At 38.5% G+C, this 25000-nt stretch overlaps 1 protein-coding gene and 1 pseudogene across 1 annotated transcript; both read left to right on the top strand.

Moving 5' to 3' along the window:
• The first annotated feature begins 6456 nt into the window (after positions 1-6456).
• LOC149095682 (carboxypeptidase B-like) overlaps positions 6457-25000 on the top strand; it is an 18995-nt pseudogene continuing 451 nt past the window's right edge.
• On the top strand, positions 16945-18052 carry LOC110060573 (adenosine receptor A3-like). The gene has a single exon (XM_020767365.2). It carries the CDS (start codon positions 16945-16947, stop codon positions 17875-17877), a length of 933 nt encoding a protein of 310 aa, XP_020623024.1. The 3' UTR covers positions 17878-18052.

Raw genomic sequence — 25000 nt, 5'->3', positions numbered from 1 at the left:
AATAATTTCACTGGCGCTTTGTCCCAATTCTAAATAATTTCCCTCATCACCTAAAGGCTCTCTGGGGTAAAGGCATCCCCGTTATTCTTTATAGGTGCTTTAAAAATCGATTCATGCAAATGTCAGTGAAAAGAATTACAACTGACATCAATGAAGCTTTGAAAAGATTTACGATCTGAATAGTAGACATTTTTAAATAACATGGGGGAACAATTATTTTGCATGAACCATAGTTATGTTGACTATACATGAGCAAAATCTTTTATGAGTACTCTCTGAGGCCCCGTCCACACGTATCCGGATATGTTTGAATCCGCAACTTTTTCTTTCCGGATTCAACAATTTCCCCGTCCACACGTAGGGTATTCGAATCGAATTTTCCTGTCCACACGCATCCGATGGTATCCGGATTCACTCTAGAGAAACTAAGCCTACACGTTGTGCCGCCATATTGGTTTATTGTACGGTAAGAGACTGGACACGATTTTGCTACGTCATCGGATTCGAAAATATCCGGATTCACCGTCCACACGTTATCGGATTTGTTGCAGATTTTTTTTTTTTTCCACTCTAGAGAGCGGATTAAAAAGTATCCGGATTCGCTGGATGCTTGTGGACGGAAGCCCTATCGGGAAAGAAAAAGTTGCGGTTTCAAAAATATCCGGATACGTGTGGACGGGGCCTGAACCACAACGGCGATTTCTTAGCAAATCTTTGAAATAAGTCAACTATTTGTTTTTTTTAATTTATTATTGTTTATATGATAATTTTGCATTAGACCAAAGCCATTACTGTACTGTCCGGCCATCCCTGGACCATTAACCATGAGTCGACCTAACCTTGGCGCTGAAATTAAGGTGTGACATGTTTCGACGGTCAGAAGGTATGTTTGGCTACTTTTATATCCCATGTATTTAATTGCAATGTGTTGTGGATGATTTAATTTTAAAACCAAACTAAAGGGCGTGTTTAGTACTGAAAATAAAGCGATCACCACGGCTAAAAACAAAGCGATCGCTCAACTCTGAAGAAGATAGCTAACTGATCTACAGTCCAATTGTCGTTAACACCTTTTCCTCTCAAGTTGTAAATAGCCATTATTTCACTTGACCCCCACAACTAGCACATTCGTTTCCATCTAGCTAAGATAATACCCCGAGGAATAATTGAAAACGTGAAATCACTTGGTCCAAGAATTCAGCGTCAAATATGAGAGGATAAAGGAAAAAGCAATTTATCCCCCACCATTGTGTTGAGAGGGGAGTGGCTGTAAAGCCCGACAGAAACAAAAATACCAAGGTTTATAATCCACGGCCGTGCAAAACTTTTTTTTTTTTTTCCGCGAGGGTATTCACTATGTTTGATGCATATAAGCTGCCTTAGGGGTTTTAAGGTTGACTTTCTAACGCTTGAATTAAAAATTACTTTATGTTCACGAAATAGGCCCTTGGCACGATCCGGTCACATGGTACGGAATTCATTATGCTGGGACGTAAGTTACACAGTGGGACATTCAAAAAAAAGGAAAGTCGCGCTGGACTGGTTCGAGTTTCCTTGTTTTGGAAGTCCCACTGTGTAACTTGAGTCCCAGCATCATTAATTCCGTACCATGTGACCGGATCGTACAAAGGGCCTATTGTAGTGCATAAAGTGTACAGCGGCATTTGTGTTCCAAGGAAAAACCACAGCGACAGGCAGGTTCAAAAACAAGCCACAAAGCGACACTAGACATTCTTTAGGAGGCCTCATTGGTTGTAGCCGAAAAGTTGCTATTGATTTGTTCAGTCCTTGGATAGAAGTAAATACCTACTGTGATTTTTGCGCAATGAAAACTTATTAACAGGACACTTAACAGCATAAATATCCCTTTAAAAAATAGCCCAAAGAAAATACGCGAGCTGACTGTTTTAAAAATAGTGTTTCTATTTAACAATTGTATTATGAGCTCGAGATATCTGTACTGCGCGTGATGAAGTCGACTGTGGAAAGTAGAGAGGGACAATTTTATTGTCAAATCACTGAGAATGGCACCAATTTCAGTATTGGGGAACACCAGCTGATCTGCTTCGCTCGTGCTCTGTTGTTCAATAAAAAGCTTATCGTGATGGATGAAGCAACATCAAGTATGGATGTTACAACTGAACGGATGAAGTGATTCAAAAGATTATTCGCCAGGAGATGATTCATTGTACTGTAATCGCAACTGCCCACCGTTTTAGTACAGTCATTAACCACGATAGGATCATGGTACTCGACGACAGAAAAGTTGCCGAAATGGGATCCCCGAACGTGTTACTGAACAATAAGCTCGGTTATTTATAAAAGCTCTTTCACTGTGTGTCATAGAAGATAGAGATTAATAGAAATATATGTATAGTATTAAGGCTCTTTCTCCACTAGCGAGTCGTAGTCAGACTCGTAGTCAGAAGCCTAGATCAATACAATAACCGACGGAGTCGAAAGTCCGCTTATGACTCCGTCGCTTATGATCCAGCGAAAACTAGATTGTCGGAGTCGGAAGCAGAAGTGGAAGAAGTATAAACCAATCACAATTCTCGATTCCAGGCATTGTGATTGGTTGGTTCTTCAGCTTCTGCTTCCGACTCCAACAATCTAGTTTTCACCAGATCGTAAGCGACAGAGTTGGAGACGGAATCGGAAAAAATAGAATTGAAATGTTCTGATTCTTCCTACTCCGATTCCGTCGAGCCTACGACTCCGATTTTCGATTTTCACTAGGTCTTAAGTACTCTTTGAACTCCGACTACGACTCCAGTTTCGTCGATATTGAGAAGCAGCCTTTAGTGGTACATCACAGTTGTTTTCTGAAACACAAACAATACTAAAATTATGTTCCGTGAACCGTGCAAAGCATTTAATTTGCTACCATTTCAAATGAAATATGTGATAACGGATGTGAAGGGTAAATTTTAAGCATAGCTCTTTTTCCAAAAGTAATTTCAATATTATCGCTGGCAAATGCCGCCAAAAATATAGAAATTAAGTGGATAAAATATTCCACAGATCAAACGAGATCAAGTATTTGGAGAAGAAGTGCACGGCATTACAAGAAAGTAAACGGTTTACAGTTTAGCAAATTTGATTTTGTGACAGAAAGTCAAAAAATCAAGATTATCATTTTGGCGAAATTTTGAGTTTTTTAATCATATGTTAATTTGATATCTCATTGCTTTTTTTTTCAAGATTGTTGTAATTAAAGAGGGATAAGCTAAGCTGAGAGTTTTGTTGACTTTTATCTATTTCAGATTAACAAAATGTTAAGATTTATTTCATTTATTTTTCATTTACATTCTTATTATATTGTCACTGTATACTAGCGCAGCAAAAACACTTTTCACACAAGGACCAAGTTTTCTGATGAAAAGCTGCTGATCCACAAGAAAACAATAAATTTCCTTGTTTGAAAATGATTTTGTTCCGATCCCTTCTTTTAGTGCATCAGTCAGCGTTTTGTTTTGATTCTGTTACAGAAGATATACAACGAGACAGTGGTTATTATTATTTACCAAAAAAGTTCCTGAAATTTCCGTCAGAATGTAAATGATAAGACAATTTGGGCTCGACCGACCTCAAAATTTTTAAAATAAACGAAACGTCTTGAAAGGTAGTCCAAAATTTTGCAACCGAAACACTCGAGTGAAAAATGTGCTTACCATTTGCAATTCTTCACCGCCATCTTGGAGGTCTAACTTTCCCTAGTCTCTTTCGGGAAAATTGGATATTTTTTGAGTAAATTGTAAATGGCTGACCAGAACGGAACCCACCATCAGGCATTTTGGCTTACTATTTGCACAACCATTGACCAACCGGTTTCTCCTTGTAAATCGTAAACAACCAGTGTTATTTCGAACCATCGATCCGTAGTTCTTAAATCAGCTTCGCGTTATTCGATACCGCAGACATAAAAGCCAGTAATGACAAGATGTAACTGACATGTGTTTAAATGCATAAATTACACTGTAATATCCTTGCTGAACATTTTAATTACAGAGCTTTTGTTCCTTCTAAAGAAACTATAATATGTTAGGGGTGACGAGACTTGATCGGTCTTTCAAGTGACTTTAGTCACCTTAGAAACAGCGCACGGTCTTGTTCTATTGTTAAACCTATTCAATTGTTGCATTGGTGAATTGCGAAAATCTTTCTGCCTGATACCAACAAATAAAAACAGGAAACCACATAGTAAAGAGCATTTAACTTTTAACATTGATGAAAGTGAAATATTAGAATACAATTATCTTTCTGTTTCCTTTGATTTATAATGTCTCTTACATGGCGTCTTGAAAAGTGAGGACGTACTCTTCGTTTCTTTTGAACGCGAAATTTTCATCAGAAATAACGATAAAAAATAAAAATAAAATAAAATAAAACATTGTATGTCAATAATCTTTCTATTCATAAACTCAAAATACAAATTCATCTAGCTAATCGGCAATAAATATATTTTTAGTTTGTTTTAGAGATTTGGTGATACATTAGAACGAAGTCTCCAACTTCAAAATTTTGCATGATTTTTTGTCACCTTTTTTCTTGGTTGCGCATTTGGTATCGTAGAGAGTAAAACAATAGTTGATTAGCAATGAATACAGCTCAACGCAGATGTCATTTTTTGACTGAGAAGTCAATTTTCAGTATACCACAGGTTGATGAAGGAGCATAAATTAAAATCTGGACGAACAACTTTTGCTCATGAACATTTGATCATTTGATTTATTTGATTTCCTTTCGCAATAACATGACCATATGCACAAGGTACTGTTTCTACATTGGAATTATGTTAATAACTATTTTCAATGCTGGAAAAATTCAAAGTGCAAGAAGCTACAAAGGGTAAGTCAGTTCATTTGTGAAATTACAAAAGTTATAACGTAAAGGGATGATGTGTTCCTAGCATTTTTTTTAATTCAAGAAGTTTCAAGAACATGTCCATAAAACAACGGTGAACTCCAAACTTCGGATAATGGTTTGCTGTTTCGAACAGCAAAGGACATCGCGCTAAGTTCTAATGTACAGAAAGGACACTTATCTGGCACTGTGCGGCATAGATATTCTTTTTTCGATTTTTCATTTTTTTTTTTTCGGAAATAACTTTGCATGAACGAACAATACTCAGTTCCTAACGCAGTGTTTAGCGACTTAAGATCATTTGAGATGATATTAGTCGCTGAAATTTTGCTTTTTGTTTTAGTAGTCATTATGTAACAGTTATTCAAATATTTGTGGCTTCACTGATTTTCACTTTAGGGATGTTTTAATCATTTAAAGGAAGTAAATGGAGATCAGGCCAAAGTGCCGGCTGTTTCAGCAGATAGCGAGCACATTAATCCAATTGTATGCAATGTATAAATTGAATAGACTATATGCTACATTTTAAGAGCTTGATATCGATCGTTTTTATTCACGAGTTCCCCATATGGCAAACGACCCTGTTTGCAATATGAAAACAAGTGAATTAAACGATATCAGACTCATGAAAGTTAGTATCAATGGTATTTTGAATTGGATTCTCTAATGATTTTGATTAATACCTGCTATCATCTTGTGATGTTTACTGTTTTTTCTTTTCTCTTGAACATGGTGGATGTAAACCTATATATATATATATATATATATATTTTTTTTTTTTCCAAAATAGCCAACCATTCTTCAATAGTTGTATTTAAGTTTATTTTTCTAAGTTATTATGTTGTCCTCTAATGCCCAGGTTGGCCTAACTTTTGCGGCATTTGTTTCTGTTTGAGTGCTTCGCTTGTCTATTTGTTTTATTTAATAAATTTAGTACACTGTTTTTTTTTGTGGAGGTTTCTGTACGCATTATTCCAATGTATGAACAGCTGTTGGGCACTCCTAAGACCAATGCCAGTAGCAACTGAGATTTTAGACAATTACCTTTGACTAAAATATCGAGACTCCATCAAGATTTTTTTCTGTTGTTCAGCCGATGTAATGTAAACAAAAAGATTCGGTTTAGCTATATTTACAATATTCGAGGCCGTAACGATGTTTAATTTGCCTTTCATGGCGTGATGATTTTCATCTGTCTTACATGAGGCGTGTTAGACCGTGCATGTAAGCTCGGATGTAAGCGTGTTCCAATCAGTGCATTAAAACCTTTGAGTTGTGTGCTTTATTTGCTGAGTTCCTTGTCTTATTTCGTTCTCCCCGTTTGGCGCTTCCTTGATGGTGTACAACGTTACATGTGTCACTTCTTTTTAATTTATACTCAGTTGAGAAGCAAGACTATGTTTGTTGCTATAGACGTACTTTGAAGAAGAGACTTCCGAAAAGACCCTAGGCGGAAGGGCAACAAGGAACGTGAACTATTTGCAATAATTTTGCTTAAGTGCAAAACTTCTTTCATAGCTTGTCGTTAGGACAACTGGTACAAAGATCAACAAACGACCGCGAATACAGACATTTTCAGCCTTCTTAATCATGTCCTGCCTTACTCGTTTTGTCATTGCCATATCTTACGAATGTTACTATTTTAGCCACAAGGTCCTCCGAGTGATACCACGGTCAAATGATGACGTCACTTTCCTGGGAGAGCTACTTCAAACGCGCACTGACGTAAGGTTTGGGAAGCAAAATTAGAAGGCTTTTTAATTAAACAGCCTAGATAACTGGTGTATTATGCTGCTGGGATGAAGGACACTCATTCCCAAGATCTTACAATGCATACTTGCAAACAAAGAACAAAATATAAGCTTGAAAGTCATAAATAATAATAATAATAATAATAATAATAATAATAATGATGATGATGATGATACGGTAAATGGTTTGAACCCAGGAGTATCAGTAGTTCGTATAGTGTGATCGTCCGGGTGAGTGTAGTTCTGAAAAGAACTGTTGTTGGTGACTGACGTTTCGACAACCTGAGCGGAAGTCATCTTCAGAGTCAAGTGAATAGTGTTTGTCAGTCGATGATGTTATAGGTCTGGTCCGTTGAACGTGATTGGTCAGTATAGCCATGATGGTATTGGCTGAAAGACTCGTGTAAAGTTTGTCGTCAGTCATTGGTGGGTTTCGATCCGTCTATTGTTAGTCAAGTAGGTCGGTTTTGGTCCGTGCATTGTTAAGTCGGTCTGTTAGAAGTCCGTTTGTCGGTTTCGTTTCTGTCGTGGATAAGTCGTTTGTAAGGCGCCGGTAGTTGTTGACATCTGTTAAGAGGCGTTTGTTCTAGGTTAGTGTACCAGCTTTCCAGAGTCAGTCGTTGAAAATAGTTTGTACTGTATGTTAAGCACTGAGCAGAGTCCCAGTCAATGTTGTGGTTCCACAACAACCAGACCTATAACATCATCGACTGACAAACACTATTCACTTGACTCTGAAGATGACTTCCGCTCAGGCTGTCGAAACGTCAGTCACCAACAACAGTTCTTTTCAGAACTACACTCACCCGGACGATCACACTATACGAACTAATAATAATGATGATGATGATGATGATAATAATAAATAAATGTATGGTTATTGACCAAGCCTGAAGGACAGGAGGGAGGGGGCGTCTCCAAGCAAAACATTGGTTGAATCATCACTGCCAGTGTGACGTCACGTTTCGCTTGGATGAAATTCAAAATGGCGCCCAATGGGTGAAGTACAAGAAGTTGATAAAAATGCGGAATTTCGCTCCGATATTCTGCCCCATTTTCTTAGGTTCGTTAAAATGTGGTTTATATTACATTGAGGAATCTTTATTTGGTACTTTTTGGTGGCCAAAATATTCAAAAGGTAGATAATTTGATCGAGAACTTTCTGTTTTGAAGCCAATTTGTCGAGCAAAACTGTTAGCTGGTTGACCTTTCGAGGGCCACTGCATAGCGAGGCAGAGCCATTTTGACCCAAGAATAGCAGGTTCGACAGAGGGTATACTTGGCTTCTTGTATGTGGAATTTCAGTTCTTCAGTGCCCGTGGTTCGTCTCATCAATCCCTTCAAAGGGCAAAGAATGGCTGTGTGGAAAGAACAGCCTTGTTTCAGATAGCCAGATTAGGTAAGTTTTCACCTTTGTCGTACTACAGTTTACATTTAGAGCAATATCCGTAATTTGGTTAATAGTGATGGCTTGATTAGTGATTCGGTTCTATTTTATTTGAGAAAGAGGAGCCTTAATTTTCTTTTATATGCTAGGTCTGCAGCAAATATACCAAGAGACCATATTTTCTTTTGATTATACATAGTTGTGTTACATGAAAAACTCAGCTTAGTTCCTTGCCGGCGGCCTAATTGTGGCTAACTTTTCCCTGATTTTAGTTTGGAATTCGATATTTTAAAAAGTGATAAATGCTGTTAATCCAATAGATCCATCAGAATCTATTGATTTGCAAGGTCATAATCAGCTAATAGTCCCCATTTGTTCATCTAAAAGTTGTAGCCCATTGAAAACAGGTTATTAAAGACACTTCTTGTTTTTTTGCAGGGAATGTCTCTGGAAGGAACATATCATAATGCACAAATTTCCTTCCAGAATGCCACACTGGGCAGCACTTAGGGATTCTCATGAACATTTTCCCTTTGAAGGCTAATGCCCCCCCCTCCCCCCCCCCCTTCCAGATGATAAACTGGCATGGAGTTTTTAACTCACCTTAGTTTAGATCTTTAAAAAAATTTCTTTATCACTTGTCAAGACATGCATATGAGAGCTACGATTTGTTTCATGTGTTTAATCATGCTGTCAAATTTACAAGTTCCTGCTTCATTTTTGCACCCCCTTAAGCACTTTTCTACACCTCTAGTTAAACTTCCATTGATTGACAGCCCAAGTTAAAGGCACAGAGTCATACAAAGGCTTACCACAGCTTGATTGTCAGTATAAATCAATTGACAAGTTCAATTTGGAACTAATTTGAGATCCCAAATTTACGATAGTTTCAATTAATTGGTGTGAAGTTAAAAAAAATGTGACTTTTCTGTTATATCAGTAACTAAAATAGATGTCACCAACCTTATTGACTTAAACACCATAATGAAGAAAAAGCTTTTTACACAAGGATAACTGAACATTGAGCTATGAAGACACAAAACAGAGCAAAAGAGGAGAAATTCTCTGGAGCTAACATCAAGGTTTTCAGTGCTGACTGCTATCACACTAACCACAAATAAAACCACTAACAATGGATCAGGCACGACATGTATGGCCATATGTGGTCAGAATGAGAGCATAGCTGCTAAGCATACTGGAGGAAAATGAAGCTTATGGGCCTCCGGAGTCTGAGGGAGAAATTGATTCAGTCAATCAATCATTCCTTTATTTGGTAATGCAGGTTTTATGAAAAGTAGCCTTCATGCGGTGTCCACTCCATGGACATTATCCATTCCGAGAAGATAGGAACAAATAATGTCCAAGGCACAGAGTCATAATTGAAACTATAGGATGATGTGGACCTGTGAAGAGCAGGAGATGATTATAAAAGCAGAATAAATAAAAAGAGCTAATAGGAATAAAACTTGTTAAAATTAAACAAAATTAATTAAATAGAATGAATGTCTGATTGTCTTTACAGCATTTCAGCATTCTAACACATTTATTAGCATTTGCTGTTATTTATTTTGAGTGCTATGCTGCAATATCTATTTGGTGACGTTTAGTGGAGGGTTGGTTTTTAGTTGGAATATGATGAGAACTTAAAGGGATGAAAAGACTACAATGCAGCCTTGAAATTCTTGGAGGCCTAAGAAATAGGAGCTATTACAACATGGCAATGCAGGACAGTTGCAACATCATCAGCCTGTTCCAGGCTTTCGGTCTCTTTCTCTACCTGAACCCGCTCGGCCACTTTTTTTGATCATGCCCACTGACCGAGAACCAGGAACAGAAAGAAAAGAAAAGAAAAAACAGCTTACTCAGGCTAACTCTAATTTGAACTTTGTTGTGAATATGAAATTACAACACTGAACACCGCAATTGCAGTGGACAGCAATAAGTCAACAGTTGCAACGAGACTGGAAAAAAAAAGCCAACAAACCTTCACAACAAAAGCCAACAAAGCTGCTGTATGATTAAAGCCAACAAATTTCACCATACAGCGGGCACAATTAAAACACAAAAGGCAAACGAAGTTGAAACACAAAGAATTGCATTTAAAGGCCTGATAACTACCACCAAAAGTGCTCCAAAAAAGACAAAAACCGATCACATCGCAGGGAAATTTTGGTGGAAATCAAGAAATAAACAACATCTCAACACTCAAACGGATTGATGAGAGAAACGGCTGGTTCAATCGACACAGAGATACACGCGGATTAAACGTATACTATCGACGCATAAAACCTCCTATTGACAAGACTATTGGTAAGACATTTAAGAGAGAAAACGCGAACGTTTTACGTGGACTTCTCTCGTCCCGTTTTCAAGATGGCGGTCCCGCCACTTACCCGCAACAAAATTCAACAAGAATACACGATAACGCGCGCTCAAAACTAAAACAGATAATGCACACAGACAAAAAATAACAACAAACTGTACGCACCTACACTAAGTTAGTGAACAAAAGCGATATTAGGCCTGTTTTTTTTTTTTTTTTTGTCTTTCTTAACCTCTGTTGTCCTTCTCCAATGGCGTAATCTGAAAAGGCTACTCGAAGCTCTCGCTCGTTGCTATGTGACGTCACACTAATGGCGATGAATCTGTCACGAATCAATACCGGAAAACAATAGAGTCACCCTCTCCCTCCTGCTGAAGGACAATTATCCTTGTACAAATATAGAGCGGCGGCTTTCAATTGAGTGTGTAAAACCAAACGCAAAGGTAGTTCTTTATTTATCCACGGGATCAACTCACATAACATACTCTTCCACGGAGTCGTGCTTACTTAACTAATTAAATATCTAAAGTAACTAAATTAATTTTCTCTACAGAATTACACTAAAATCGACTAAAAAAAACACCCAGTAATCACTCTAGCCAATCCCAAAGGTCACCGACAATTTAGTGAACCAATCAGAACCCGAATTTATTACAAAAACGTGTGCGAGCGATTGGTTTTGGTCTTACTTCTGATTGGGTGAAAAATGTCGCGGAGTTTCGTTCGAGCCGATCGTGCAGCGTAGTTGATGAAAAACCAGCTAATTTTGGACACTCAAATAAAAAAACCGCTTTATATATAGTGTTTTAGAAGCGTAAAACTAATGAGCTCAAATGGAAAAAAAAATCTAAACAAAATTAGGTAAATTAGCTTCCGTCTCAATTTTAGGTAGATGTATGGAAGGCACCCACGAGACCAGGAAGTGAGGTGCATATTCATTTAGGTCCGGATGTTATCAAAGATTTCAAGGCCCTGCTACAAGGAAGATCCCTGGTTGAGAGTACAACAATGGCTGATTCACAAGATATGATTGACAATCAGATCACGTGTTGCAAAAGTGATAACGGTGTGGATGATTTTGACAGTTGTTATCATACATTAGAAGAGGTAAGGATGTAACAGGGTAAAATTTAAAAACATAAAGCTTGTCTTAAGAAATTAAAGAACTTGTGGGAACTTGGTTACCCAAAATTATTGGGTTATGTCTCTAGTCATGACGGTCTATTCTCAGAGTGGATCACTCATCCAAGGAGCTTTCTAACAACGATGTTATTGTAATTATTATTTAACTTTCATACACTGTACGAATTCCGATTTTCTGATTGGCTGATTTGTACCACGTGATACTAGGTTGCGACGAGACAACCACCTTGACGTCATTACCGTGGTGTAATAGCCGTGTTGTAAATTCACCACTGTCATTACACCATGGCTTCTGCTGACTCAAATATAGTGGTTTCAGTGCAGTGTTTCTTTGTGCAGTGTATTCAATTTGAATAATAAAAATGTTAACGCACTCATTGCTCGTGAGTAATCGAGATTTACCTGTTCTCACTCACTAACAATGAAGTAGAAATTTTCAATACCGCACTCGGCAAAGCCTCGTGCAAAGCCTCGTGCAGTATTGAAATTTCTCGTTCATTGTTAGTGAACTCGTGGAGGTAAATCCCGATAATTCACTCGCTGAGTGCGTTAACCTGTAATTAATTAGAAAATAGCTCAAGGAAATTGATTGGTTAATATAGAGATTTAGCCAAGCGCAAAAGCGGAGCTCCTGGACCGCTCTGTTCAAAACCCGATTAAGCTAACCCAGGTATAAGCGATAATTTTGATTTTTTGTAACTTAGCGGTAAGGTTTTCTGTTTATATTTTTGGTCTTCTGTTTTGATTTTGAATAATTCCAAGCCCTGACCCTAAAGCAGTGAAAAACACTTGTATAGACGATAAATTTATACCTCGGTTAACTTTTCATCCTGGGTTAGCGTTAACCCGATTTCCAAACAACCCGGCCCTAATTACATGTTTTGACAGGCATCAATTGATCATAACGCGGATGACAAATATCAAATAAAGACGTACGCTGTAAACCAAAACTTAGTATTAGCTGGAGTGTGGCCGCCATGTTGCGCGAGGTCGTCATCGTCGTTGCCCGCACGCGCTAGCGATCCATGCCGCTAGCCCTGTTGACCATGAAAAAAGAGTTGCATGGGGTTTTTGCATGCATGAGGTTCTGTTCCAATAGTTATGGTGTTCTCCTTGGAAGGGCCGCTGGAGCTTCGCTAATATAGCCGCCATCTTGAAACGAGGTCTAACATCTCAGGTCTAACAACGTTTTTTCTAGTACCCTGCTAGTTTTTGTCTTTACATCAGGAGAGTCTACTATCGCCTGGAACTTTATCTCTCGATATTAGAATCCCAACTCTTTTACGAATTGAAAAGAGGATGATGTCAAACAAGAGCCTTGTAAGTCTAATATGGCCGCTCTCTTGAAAGGAAGTGCAATTTTTGTGGTCTAATAACTTTTTGTGTTGTAGCTTGGTAGTTTTTGTGTCGATATCAAGAAATAAAACTTCCACGTTACACTTCGTCTCTCGATGGTAGAATCCCATCTCTTCAACTGGTGAAACAGAGAATAATGTCAAACATCGGCAGTGTTAGTCTAACATGGCCGCCATCTTCAAACGAAGTCCAGCATCTCGGGTCTATTAACGTTTTTCTTAGTACCTCGCTAGTTTGTCTTTACATCAAGACAGTCTACTGTCGCAGGAATTTCATCTCTCGATATTAGAATCCCATATCTTTCACGGGTTAAAAAGAAGATCACGTCAAACAAGGCCATGTTAGTCTCATATGGCCGCCATCTTAAAAAGAAGTGCAACTATTCTGGTCTTATAACTTTTTATTTAGAAGCTTGGTAGTCTTTGTCTGCATATCAAGATATAAATGTGTCACTTAACACTTCATCTCGCGATGGTAGGATCCCATCTGTTCAACAGGTGAAAACGAGAATGATGTCAAACAACAGCCATGTAAGTCTAATATGGCCGCCATCTTGAAGAGAAGTGTAACGTTTCTGGTGTAATAACGTTTTTCCGAGTACTTTGTTAGTTTTTTTTCTTTACATCACGACAATCAACTCTCGCCTGGAAATTTTACTCCTTATATTAGAAACTTATATGTTTTACGGGTTGAAGAGAGGATGATGTCAAACAACAGTCATGCGAGTCTAACATGACCGCCATCTTGCAACAAAGTGTAACGCTTCTGGTCTAATAACGTTTTATGTATACGTCTACCAATTTCTATCTTCTAATTCTAATTTTAAAACAACATCAAATCTTCAAAATTTCCTATTTCCATAAATTTTACTAATCCTTTGAGAAAAACTATTTATCACCAAATATACCCAAAAATAACCAAAAAATTTACAAAACAGCCCAAAACAGCCCAAAACGTAGCTATGTGAAAAGAGCAGAGAGATTTTTCACCGCTTGAGACGTGAACGAGATATTTGCATTCAAACCATAATACATAGCAAAAATATGACCTTCATGTTAACCCCCGCCTTAAAACCTCATCCCTCGATGTTAGAATTCCATTTCTTTAACGGGTGGAAATGAGTATGATGTGAAACATCGACCATGCTAGTCTAACATGGCCGCCATCTTGAAACGAAGTCCAGCATCTGAGGTCTAAAGTCATTTTTCTTAGAACCTTGCTAATCTTTGTCTCTACATCTAGACAGTCTACTTTCGCCTGTAACTTTATCTCTTGAAATTAAAATTCCATCTCTTGAACGGGTTGAAAAGTGGATGAAGTCCAAACAACAACCGATGTTTGACATTATCCTCTTTTCCATGTTCATCTAATATGGCTGTCATCATGAAGGGAAACCCAACATCTCAGGTCTAATAACGTTTTTCTTAGTATTTTTGTAGTTTTTGTCTTTACGTTAAGACAGTCAACTGTTGTCTGGAAATTCATCCCTCGATACTAGAATTCCATCTCTTTCACGGGTTGAAAAGAGGATGAAGTCCACAGAACGGCCATGTTGGTGTAATATGGCCGCCATCTTAAAATTTTCTGGTTTAATAACTCTTTATGTAGTTAGCTTGGTAGTTTTTGTGTAGATATCAAGATAATATATAGATTTAGTTTTAATGATCTTAAACTACAAACGAAGCTCATGACCAAAAAGCAGAGAAAAAACATTTTTATGGAAGAAAAATTATACTTCGGTTAACCTTTAATCCTGGGTAAACATTAACCACCTTCGGAACAACCTGACCCTGATTGTCGCCCTAATTATAACAAATAAACCAGACATGAGCCCACGATCCTATCAAAAGCCAGTACATAGTCAGCGGTCATTTAAAAAAAAACACAGGACCTGGATGAGCTCTTAACTTAACCCCGCGATATGCTCACCTGATACTGGTCAGCGGATAGCTTGCTTTGACAGGTGTCAATTGACCATAACATGGATGTCCAATATTAAAGACACATGCTGTAAACCAAGACTGCATTACTTTGTATTAGCTAGATGGCCGTTTGCGACGTCGTCGTCGTCGTTGGGCGCACGCGCCGCGATCCATGCCGCTAGCCAGGTTGACCATGAAAAAAGAGTTGCATCGGTTTCTAATTCTATGCATGCACGTGGTTCTGTTCCTATAGTTATGGTGCTCCGCCCATGGTGGGCTATAGCCATGGTTCCTATAGCTATGGTTCTCGGCCCTTCGGGCCGCCGGAGTTCCGCTAAAAGTCATGTTGTTGTTTAACAATTCGAGCTCGAGATTTCTACCGATAGCTGTCGAGGACGCACCCTGAGTCAACTTCCACACATAGAAATCGAAAGCAAATAAAATTGTTTTAGTATAAATCTACTAGTCGTTCAAAAACGTTATCTAAATCCTCCTCAAAGTCACCTCGAGATCGCAAAGAAGAGGCCGTCATTTTTTTAACAACCGCACATCACGCAGCAAATCAGAGAACGGCATTTGTGACAAAAAGCTTGTAGATTTAGACTAAAACTCGATAGAAACACGGTGCTTGTTTTCTGTTTCTTAAACATTACTCTTCTTTGAAGTGTAGCAGCAAGCAAAGTTACTCGCGTATACCTGCTTTCTGTTAGACCTCACAATTTGTCCCAAATTGTCGTTTTTTATTCCGTCTTGTTTGCAGAGAGTAACATATATTTTAATTTTAATATTAGTTTACTCTCATTATATTTCATTTAAAATGTGGGCCGCCCTCGGTTCAGTGCTGCAGTTCTGTTTCCTTCAATTCAATATTCACAGACGGTAAGACAATATTTAAACACACGATGGCTTAATTTCGTTGTTCTATAGATAGGTTTGAGTACAGATCAAGCTGCGATTGACAACTTGTGTCAAAAATGAAATAATCACTTTAATTATCCAATGGCTACTAGTCGAACTGATATAATTAAGAAAAAATGAACAGTTCTTTTCAAGTGCATGTTATGAAAAGAGGCTCTTATTTTGCTTAATAACTTGAAGTTTTAAAGAGGCTAGACTCCAAGTTTTTATACTTCTCCAATACTCTCGAGCCTGAAAGCAACCTAGAAAAGACTAGATGTTGATGCCTACGGATGGATAATGCTATTGATGATAAAAAAAAAAAAAAACAAAGAAAAAAAAAACACTTTATTGTTCACAAACTGCGTTTCATTGATAACTAGGCAATTTTCAATGAGCTGGCAATGATTGAGTTTATTCATTAATCATAAGAAAAACAATATGTATTGGCAATCCAAAGTGGGTGTAAAAGCCCGGTAAAAGGTTTTACGCACGCATAAAAAATCAAAACTATGTCTAGGGGAAACTTGCAGGGCAAAAAAAAAAAAAAAAAAAAAAAAGGCAAAAAAATGGAAATTATATTATTTCCTTTTTCGAACTGTTTATTATCGTTTTATTCCAGGTTTTTACTTTTTAATAATACGGGGCAAGAAAAGAAGAACGAGTTTGGTTGACTGGTACATCATTAGAATTGTCCTTACTGTAGGTTTTGTGCTTACATGCTTACAATATCTTCAGACAACCTCTTGAGGTGTTAAATTAGAAACAAATCTGCCTCTACCAAGGGAAATTTCGTGGTCCCGCTTAGTGCAAAAAGTGAAATAAACGAATAAACACGTATTGGCCATTAACTGTCACATTGTGCAAAATTGGAACTTTAAATTTTCCCTCTTTTTAAGAGAAGGCAAAAAACGTAATTTTTAACAAAATCATTCCTAAAACTTCGGACTGAATTGTTCTTAAGTCATTCCGGACTGAATACAAAAGGAATCGATATATCAAAATGGCAATTGAGTTTAATTAAGTGTTACACAGGGTATAGGAAAGCATCATGTAGTGCCGCTTGAAAATCAATTCAGCAACACGTCTTAAAAGAAAAGGTCGAAAAAACCGGTGAAATTGAAGGCAGAAGTTCTTCCGACCACTCTTTGTTCTTGGCTGTCAACTTGATGGTGCTCACTCGAAAACTCTTAATCAAGAAACTTGTATAGGAAATGTCTCACCTGCTAGCGAACAAAATATTATCAAAGTTCTTTGAGCATCAACACGCTTGCAGTAAGAAAGAGCCAGTGAACCAGAATGGCGAACTTTGGTGTAACCGAAAACACAATCGAGCTTAGCGAAGCAAGCAAACCGTCAATACCAACAGGGATAGCTGTACTTCTTTCAACCTTGAACATTTTTCTGTCAATAACTGCATCACTGGGCAATGCTCTGATCCTTGTTGCTCTTCATAAAGAGACTTCCCTTCATCCTCCAACAAAACTTTTGTTCCGATGTCTGGCGATCACTGATCTTTGTGTTGGAGTTATAACGCATCCACTCTTCGCCGTTTTCCTTTTTTCTTCTGTAACAACTGAAATGAACTGGAAAGTTATTTTCTACGCAGAAATGCTATGTACCGCTTCAAGCTTTGTTTTGTGTCAAGTATCGATCTTCACATCCAGCGCAATAAGCGTGGACAGACTTCAAGCCCTGTTATCTGGACTGAGGTACAGACAAGTTGTAACATTACCAAGAGTCCGTGCAGTTGTCACTTGCTTTTGGTTGATTGGTATATCAATTGGATCGATATACTTTTGGAGTTACAGTATTGCCTTTTATGTAGGCTTTTCATTTACAATATTTTCTCTAGCAACCTCTGTCTTCTCCTACTCGACGATTTATTTCAAGCTTCGACAACATCGGCCTCAAGTGTCCCCATTAACACAAGGACAACCAAACGGAAGAGAACTTCCACTGAATATTGCACGATACAAGAACTCAGTTTCTAGCGCAATATGGGTGCAGGTAGCATTACTTACTTGTTATGTACCGCTTTCAGTTGTGATAATGCTCGTCGTATATGGCCAAATACCTGGAAGCCGAAGTGAAACTGCTCTCTACGTTACAGGAACTTTTGTCTACCTAAATTCGTCTCTAAACCCGATTCTCTATTGCTGGAGGATCAGAAGTGTACGACAAGCAGCCAAAGACACGATCAAACAATTGAACTGCTGTAAGTCAGCCTAGAACTTGGGGCACAGTGAAGTGGATTCAGTGAAGAACGACTTCAAAAACTTAGGCTCTGGTGATTAGCACAGACAGAGCCCTGTCTTTCAGGGTGTCCTAAGGAGAGCATTTTAAAAGCAGATGTACTTATGATTAGCGCAAAACTTATTCAAGTATGTATGTATATATGTATGTATGAGCTTATTCATGAATCACAAGAGAAAGTCATAAGTCCGTCTTAAACTAGTTATGAAACACTGCAATTACGTTATGATTTTCCTGTAATATGCTGAGTTGTGAAGTCTTTCTACGGGTGATTTAAATTAATTATGAAGCTTGAGGGCAGTTACAGATCAGTCAACAACACCGCAAACAAGAAAAGTTATATAGCTACTAGATTTGCATGTTTTGATGATTCAGTGATAATAGAGTTTTTGGAAACTTCCATCTCTTACTACTCAGTTCTAGTTTTAACTCTCAAATTTGAAAGCATTTTCCTCCTTCTGCATGGGAATGCCCAAGATGTTTTTTGATTTTTAATTATTTTTTTGTGTGTGGACACAGACTTAATGTAAACCTTTGAAATACCGGTTAAGTTATTTCATTAACAATTTCGTGACCCATGAAAATAAATAAAGTAGCTTCTGCTCACATCAGTGACATAATTTTGTACTCGCGATAAGCATCTCTTTTATTTGTGTGGTGGGAGAAAACTCCCTCGTAATTCTGGATATCATCTGCAAATGAAGATATGAAATAGACCCAGGGAAGGCATAAGAGCCATGCTACTGTATGTGTGTGCTAGTAATGAGGTTCTCAGGCAAAATGGTCATTCATCCAGACAACTAACTTGGGCAAACCTGAGTCCACAGAACCTTCACAACATTGAATCAAATGCTCTCTATGCCTGGCCTGCCTCGTGTCACTTGTTTAGTGCAAAGAAATCCACTGCCAAACCAAACAAGTGTAATGCAAGCGTAACGCTAGATCAAGTAGACAGGATACATGTTCACGTCAGTTAATTATACGAATAAAATTCGATCTGCCTCGATCTGGCTTGGCTCGACTCGACCCTTAGTGACAATTAATTTTGTGATTTACACCTGTTTGCTTACTCTCGAAAATGTGCATCATATGATAGTTTGTGATCCCTAGAGTTTTCTTACATGTACGTTAGCATGGCACTTAGTTTTCTGGGACTTCAGTATTAACAATCCGTTAACAAAAGTCGCTAGATTCTACTTTTGGACCTGTACACATTAGCATGTATATTTTTATGCCAGATCCATAGTGAGTTACATCGTCTCAAGGGGGCCCATCCAGCCTTGGCAAAGGTGCTAAACCTCGGAAATTCACACGAAGGAAGACCTATGCTAGGCATAAAGGTGATGATAAATGTTCTCTTCGATTGCTGGTAAATAATTAGGAAACTGTAATTTAACATTCAACTTTTCAATTTTCGCTGTAAATCCGCCAACACGTTCCGTAATCATAATTATTAATCTACGAGCCTTAATCTTCGTCACTGACCCATTAGGTGGAAAATCCTCTGCAAACTAATTAGCCCAAGGACTATTATGGATTTCATGATTGACGAACGTTGCCATAGAATTTTATTTTCTTTTTCGTTTTGCAGATAAAACGAGGAAGAAGTAACACGAAGGGCTTGATTTTCCTAAATTTCGGAATTCATGCTAGAGAATGGATCAGCCCCGCAACGGGCATGTACCTAATACGTCAGGTAAGTTTTTGTTTAGGTTATAGTACAATCAGTGCTACAATGTTATGTACGCAGTTTGTATCATTATTATACAAAACTTGATTTTCAGAAGCTCTGATCATGAATTACACCTGGGTGTAAGAAACTCTACAAAAGTGAAACATACCCAGATAAAGTAGGACGAGAAGTAAATCGATGCAGATAACGGTTGTTTATCAGGAATGATTGTAACTTCATTAACCTGGTTAAGTTGGACCAACATTTTTAAGTTAGGTGAACCCTAGTTATCCTCGGATTTTGTTCGTTTGTGATCCGGAGGAGGAGGGGGGCGGGGGTTCAATCTTTGTGGTCTCTTGTTTCGCCAACAATATTCATTCAGTCAAGACCAATCAATACTGCACATGGTGAGTAAAACATCCAAACTTGTTTAAATTAGTCACGTGTCGATAACGGCGTCACAAGAGGTCACAATAGGGAGCTTACGAATCGACGACTTTCGGACGACGGCGCCGTTGGGTCACCTTATAGTCTCGCGTCGTCGTCCTGTAGAAATTTGAATTTACGATTCGCAGTAAAGACGACGACGTTTATGCGCGACCGGCAATTTTTTTTGTCTCAGGAGCTCGAGAAAAAAAATAGTCAAGACAGACCAACAAAATGTGCTAGCATGGCAGAAAAGAAAGCGCAGCTGTACGTCGAGAAAAATTTGGGTTCTAAAAGATTAGGCTGGCTATAAGACCACTCAAAACAACAGAGGAAAAAATCGCCTAGCTCTCTAGTTGAGCTATCTAGTCCTTGTTTCTAACTGTCGACACGAATGCTAAAACCTTTTAGTCCTTTCAAATTCATTGTATACCAAAAAATGTCTTATATTTCAGTGAAGCGTGATTAAAATGAAGGATTTTTCATACAGCAATTTGCTTTTCATTCACACCGTGTCGTGCTTTGACCGCTTTCAGTGTTGGTTGAACTCATAGCGTTCGCCATGGCACTGTAGAAGGTCGTTTCTTGAACGAAAACAGGCAAATAAAATTAAAATCAAACATCAAGGGCATGCCCCTAATGTGCTACTTAAATTATCTGGCAAAAATACCCGAAGTATCGAGGGAAAACTTTGAAAACTAACCTCACGGCCTCCTGTTTCCAAGACGCCGGCAAATCGCTCTCACCAACGTCGTCGACTTTGGCGCGAAGCTGGGAAGTGCTCAGAAACGCATGCGCAGTGAGCATGTCACGCAATCTAACGGCGGCGTCGTGCAAAAGTCGTCGATTCGTAAGCTCCCTAATAAGTAAAGGCAACTTCCAACATCCTTCTTTTTAAAGGTAGGTAGAAAAAATCTGCGGTCATGTTCATCCAAAATCGCCCTGCTCGTCCATAATTCTCATAACTCTTATGCCTTCTTAGATAGTTTATAGTAGTCATATATTCTTAGATAGTCTAGTTTAATATTTATACTCGATTGTACATACATTTTTACTTTGTTATTTTGTTTTCTTGGCGCACCTGTAAACTAGCTGGTGCACCCTGTAGACTCTGCTTATCAAGGCTATGGGACACACCGTTGCCACAGCTAAGTGTGTTGTCCAAGTAAAATAAAATGTCTTTGTCTCTGTCTATGTCTATAACTGAGTTGGCAATGGTACAAGTTGGAAGAACGTTTGTTTCAATGTCAATTGTCACATTGAGATCGGTTTTGAATTTCCTGTCTCAGGTGCACAAGGCTTTGTAGTGATAAACTTAAGAGAAAATGGTTGTCGATCGAGGCTCACAATAATAGATGCGGTGGCCTCATGGTTAGTGTGCTCGCTCCGATTCGAGCCCTGGTCGGGGACATTGTGTTATGTTCTTGGTCAACACACTTAACTCTCACAGCGCCTCTCTTCACCCAAATGAGTATCGGCGAATTTAAAGCGGGGGGGGGGGGGGGGGGGGGAACCCTGTGATGAAATAGCATCCCATCCAGGGGGTTGTAAACAATATTCCCAGTCACATTACGCAACTGAAACCGGAGATAAGCTCCGGCCTGATGCTGGGGCCACTACTTGGTTCGCATGCAGACTTTTATTTACCTTCTAGTTGTTATGTATTGATATTTCATGAGGGCGAAAGAAAGATCGCATGGTAGAAAATTATGCTTTTCTCCGTTTAGTGTTAACTGTTGTTTTTTTCAGTTGCTAAATCCCCCGGCTCGTGACGAAGAAATTGAAAACATGCTCGACAAATTCGAGTGGGTTTTTCTGCCAGTTTCAAATGTGGATGGTTTTAATTTTACACACGAGGTAAACAGTTTGAACATAACATGACTATACATCGATGGGATGAAGATGCAATCAAGACGTAATTAATGGATTTGAAGTAAATACCTATTTGAATCGTTGTAATATTAAATTAACTTTTTTTTCTGGAATAAAAGGTCTGTTTGTTTCCCTTGATACAGGAAGACCGTCTCTGGCGAAAGAACCGTCGAGCGATTAATTCCTCATTGCCTTCACAGTCACACTGTGTTGGCGTGGATCTGAACCGGAACTTTGACTCAGATCATTGGGGTAAGTAATTGGAGATACTCCCTTTATCAATCCTAATGCCATTGCTCACTGGCATATTTAGTCGTAGTCTAACCCGCTCTATATACCCTAATCCCGGCGGATAAGCCACCCCGTTGAGGTTGAGTGTTCAATGGCTTCTCTCCTAGATAATCCTTGCAGATATAGCCTGCGGTGTCCTAGAATATTAAGGTCAAGGGTGCCATTATGCCAAAAAATCGGGACATTTCGATTAAAAATCAACTGGAACGGTTAAGTCTGACCGGGAAATTTGCCGAAAAAAGGATCACCTTTGACGGCAGTCCAAATGAATGATCAGCCGAACTAGTCAGTCCGACATTTTCTGATCCATTTTCATCATCCGGTTCGTTTACAAACGGCCAGTTTCAACTTTACCGGGCGCCACTACTAACAGTAATTATGGCACGATAACTGATACCAATCTGTTAACTAACAACTGGACAAATGGCTCTTTAACAGACAACTGACGATGAACTCACATTTTTACCGGCAGTAAAAAATAGACATATTTTAGCGCATATTTTTTTCGCTGCATAATGGTTTGTTTTTGTACCATAGGAGAAGGAAATGATACTAACCACCCTTGTTCTGACATCTTTCCTGGTGAAAGACCTTTCTCTGAGGTAGAGTCTTCAAACGTCGCTACTTATCTTTCTAGACACAAACACAAAATAGCAGCGTTTTTTGACATTCATTCTTATTCGAAATCGTGGATGTCTCCGTGGGGATGGAAGGACAAGAAACCTCCTGAGTTTTCCAGTCAAATGGTGAGTGATGTATAAAAATTATGGTCCAGATAATAAAAAATTTATGCTGCCCCTTAGGTTAATATTTAAACTTAACAAGCTATGTTGGCTGGGAACCCTCTAATCGATCTATCTATCCCATGTAGTTTTGGACTCGACCGCACTGAAGGATCGTCTGCTACTTTATTTTACACACTTCCTCCACCCTTATCCTAGCCACATATACTTTTGACTGTTAGATGCAGATTTTCCCCTTACCTTTGCTAGGTAGGGCTTCTTTCATTTGTTCGTAACTGACATTGAATTGACTATGAAAGCCACATAGCCAAAGTTTATCCAAAAATTAGAGAGTTTGTTGATTCCTTGTCAAACACCCTTCTCAGCAAACAGAGCAAGCCTAAACGATAGTGTTTATAGCTGTGCTATACACTTAAAAGATGGGCAGGATAAATGTACTTGTTATATAACGTTCTCGAGTGGTATACCATGAAATGTCCCACGAGTCACTTTCTCTGTATACGCACGAGCCTTAAGGCGTGTGTGTATATATACCAAGGAAATACAAGTGACAAGTACGATATTCTCTAGTTTAACTGGTTCCATCCAAAATATGTCAATAGTCTAGGGTATGAAAAATATCTGATATATAAACAACCTCGACAAGATTTAGGTCCGTCCTTTTTTTCAATTACCCGTTATTCCTAGACGTGTCTCACCCAAATCTGTAGATCCTTATATGGAGACGCCATGTTGGCGGCCACCTCGAACCCCTTGATTGTGCTAAGTGTTTTATTCAAAAAAATATCTTGATGTTTGTTGGCCTTGATCGGACAGGGAGAGGAGAGGGTGGGGGAAGGGTAAGGATAAGGGAGGGGTTTGTAAGATGAATAGCCTAAGGTAGGAAGGATAGTTAACATTTTAAATACCTTACTGATTAAAACCGTCTTCGCGACATGTCTACAAGCAACAGCCTTGACTAAAAGACTGAATTGACATTTCAAACACGAGTGAGCTCAAATGCTTCAACTACGCTCGATAGTTATCCATTGTCAACAGACGTTTAATCGACGATATCGATCTAGTCAAAGTAAATAGAGATGTTTTCTTCAGATTTTTTTTTTCTCAGATATCTAGTCAATAAGCAATTCTGAGTCCCCTTTTCCCTCTGTTTCAAGACGAATTCTGGTGCACAACCTTGTATATGGAAGTAAGTCTGACTTGCAATGCAAGATAATGGACGTGTACAAAAATCTTACTTCCGTATACGAAAGGCTGTGCACAATGACTCGTTTTGAAACAAAGGAAAAAGCAACTCGGAAATGGACTTTTAAAGTAGAAATCGTTGCATCAAGAAATCATATCCTCTTGGTTGCATATACTGCAAAGCAAAGAAAACCGGGCAGTAAAAGTCGTGAAAAGGCCTTAATAAAATTTTGGCTAATGTAATTCTGCTTTCATTCAAATTTAGCTTTACAGTAGTTCCCTTTTGAAAATTATATTTACATACATGCAAAATTTTCTAACAAAACAAAAAATGATAAACTCCTTTAGGACATGTGTATCACACGTCGTCCGATCTCAGACTAAAGCAGTTTAAATGGCGTACGGGGTGACAAAGTTAATAGCATATGCCTTTTTAAAGGTAAATCGACTGATAATTATCTGAACTTTTTTTTCCAGGAAACTCTGATGAAAGTTGGCACAGATGCAATATACAACACGACTGGAAAGCGATATATCTATGGACAAATATTCTCGACTATTTGTAAGCAGCTTTTGTTTGTTTGTTGTTGTTGTTGTTGTTGTTGTTTTTGCATCAATTAATTAATTCTAATATTTAGTGAAGAAGCCAGATCAGCCTTAGCTGGTTTTGATGCGAATCATCTAAAAAGTTGGAGTGTTGGTTTTTGTGGAGGAGGGAACCGGAAAACTCGGAGACAAACCCTCGGAACAAGGCGAGAACCAACTGCAAACTTTGGTCACTTTGGTAAGAGGCGAGCGCTCTCACCACTGAGCCATCCCTGCTGCCCAAATTATATTAGTAACAGCACCACCCCAGCTGATTACTTATGTATTTCCCATGTTTTTTTCTAGATCCAACGTATGGAGACCT

Source organism: Orbicella faveolata, unplaced genomic scaffold (genome assembly GCF_042242905.1).
Source record: "Orbicella faveolata isolate gen_17 unplaced genomic scaffold, um_ofav_v1 contig_5, whole genome shotgun sequence".
Lineage (NCBI taxonomy): Eukaryota > Metazoa > Cnidaria > Anthozoa > Scleractinia > Merulinidae > Orbicella > Orbicella faveolata.
The sequence above is the reverse complement of the archived record's forward strand: the minus strand, read 5'-3'. Positions and strand labels throughout refer to the sequence as shown.

Coding starts and splice junctions, on each gene's coding strand:
- LOC110060573 (XM_020767365.2), top strand. CDS start 16,945: ATGGCGAACTTTGGTGTAACCGAAAACACAATCGAGCTTAGCGAAGCA.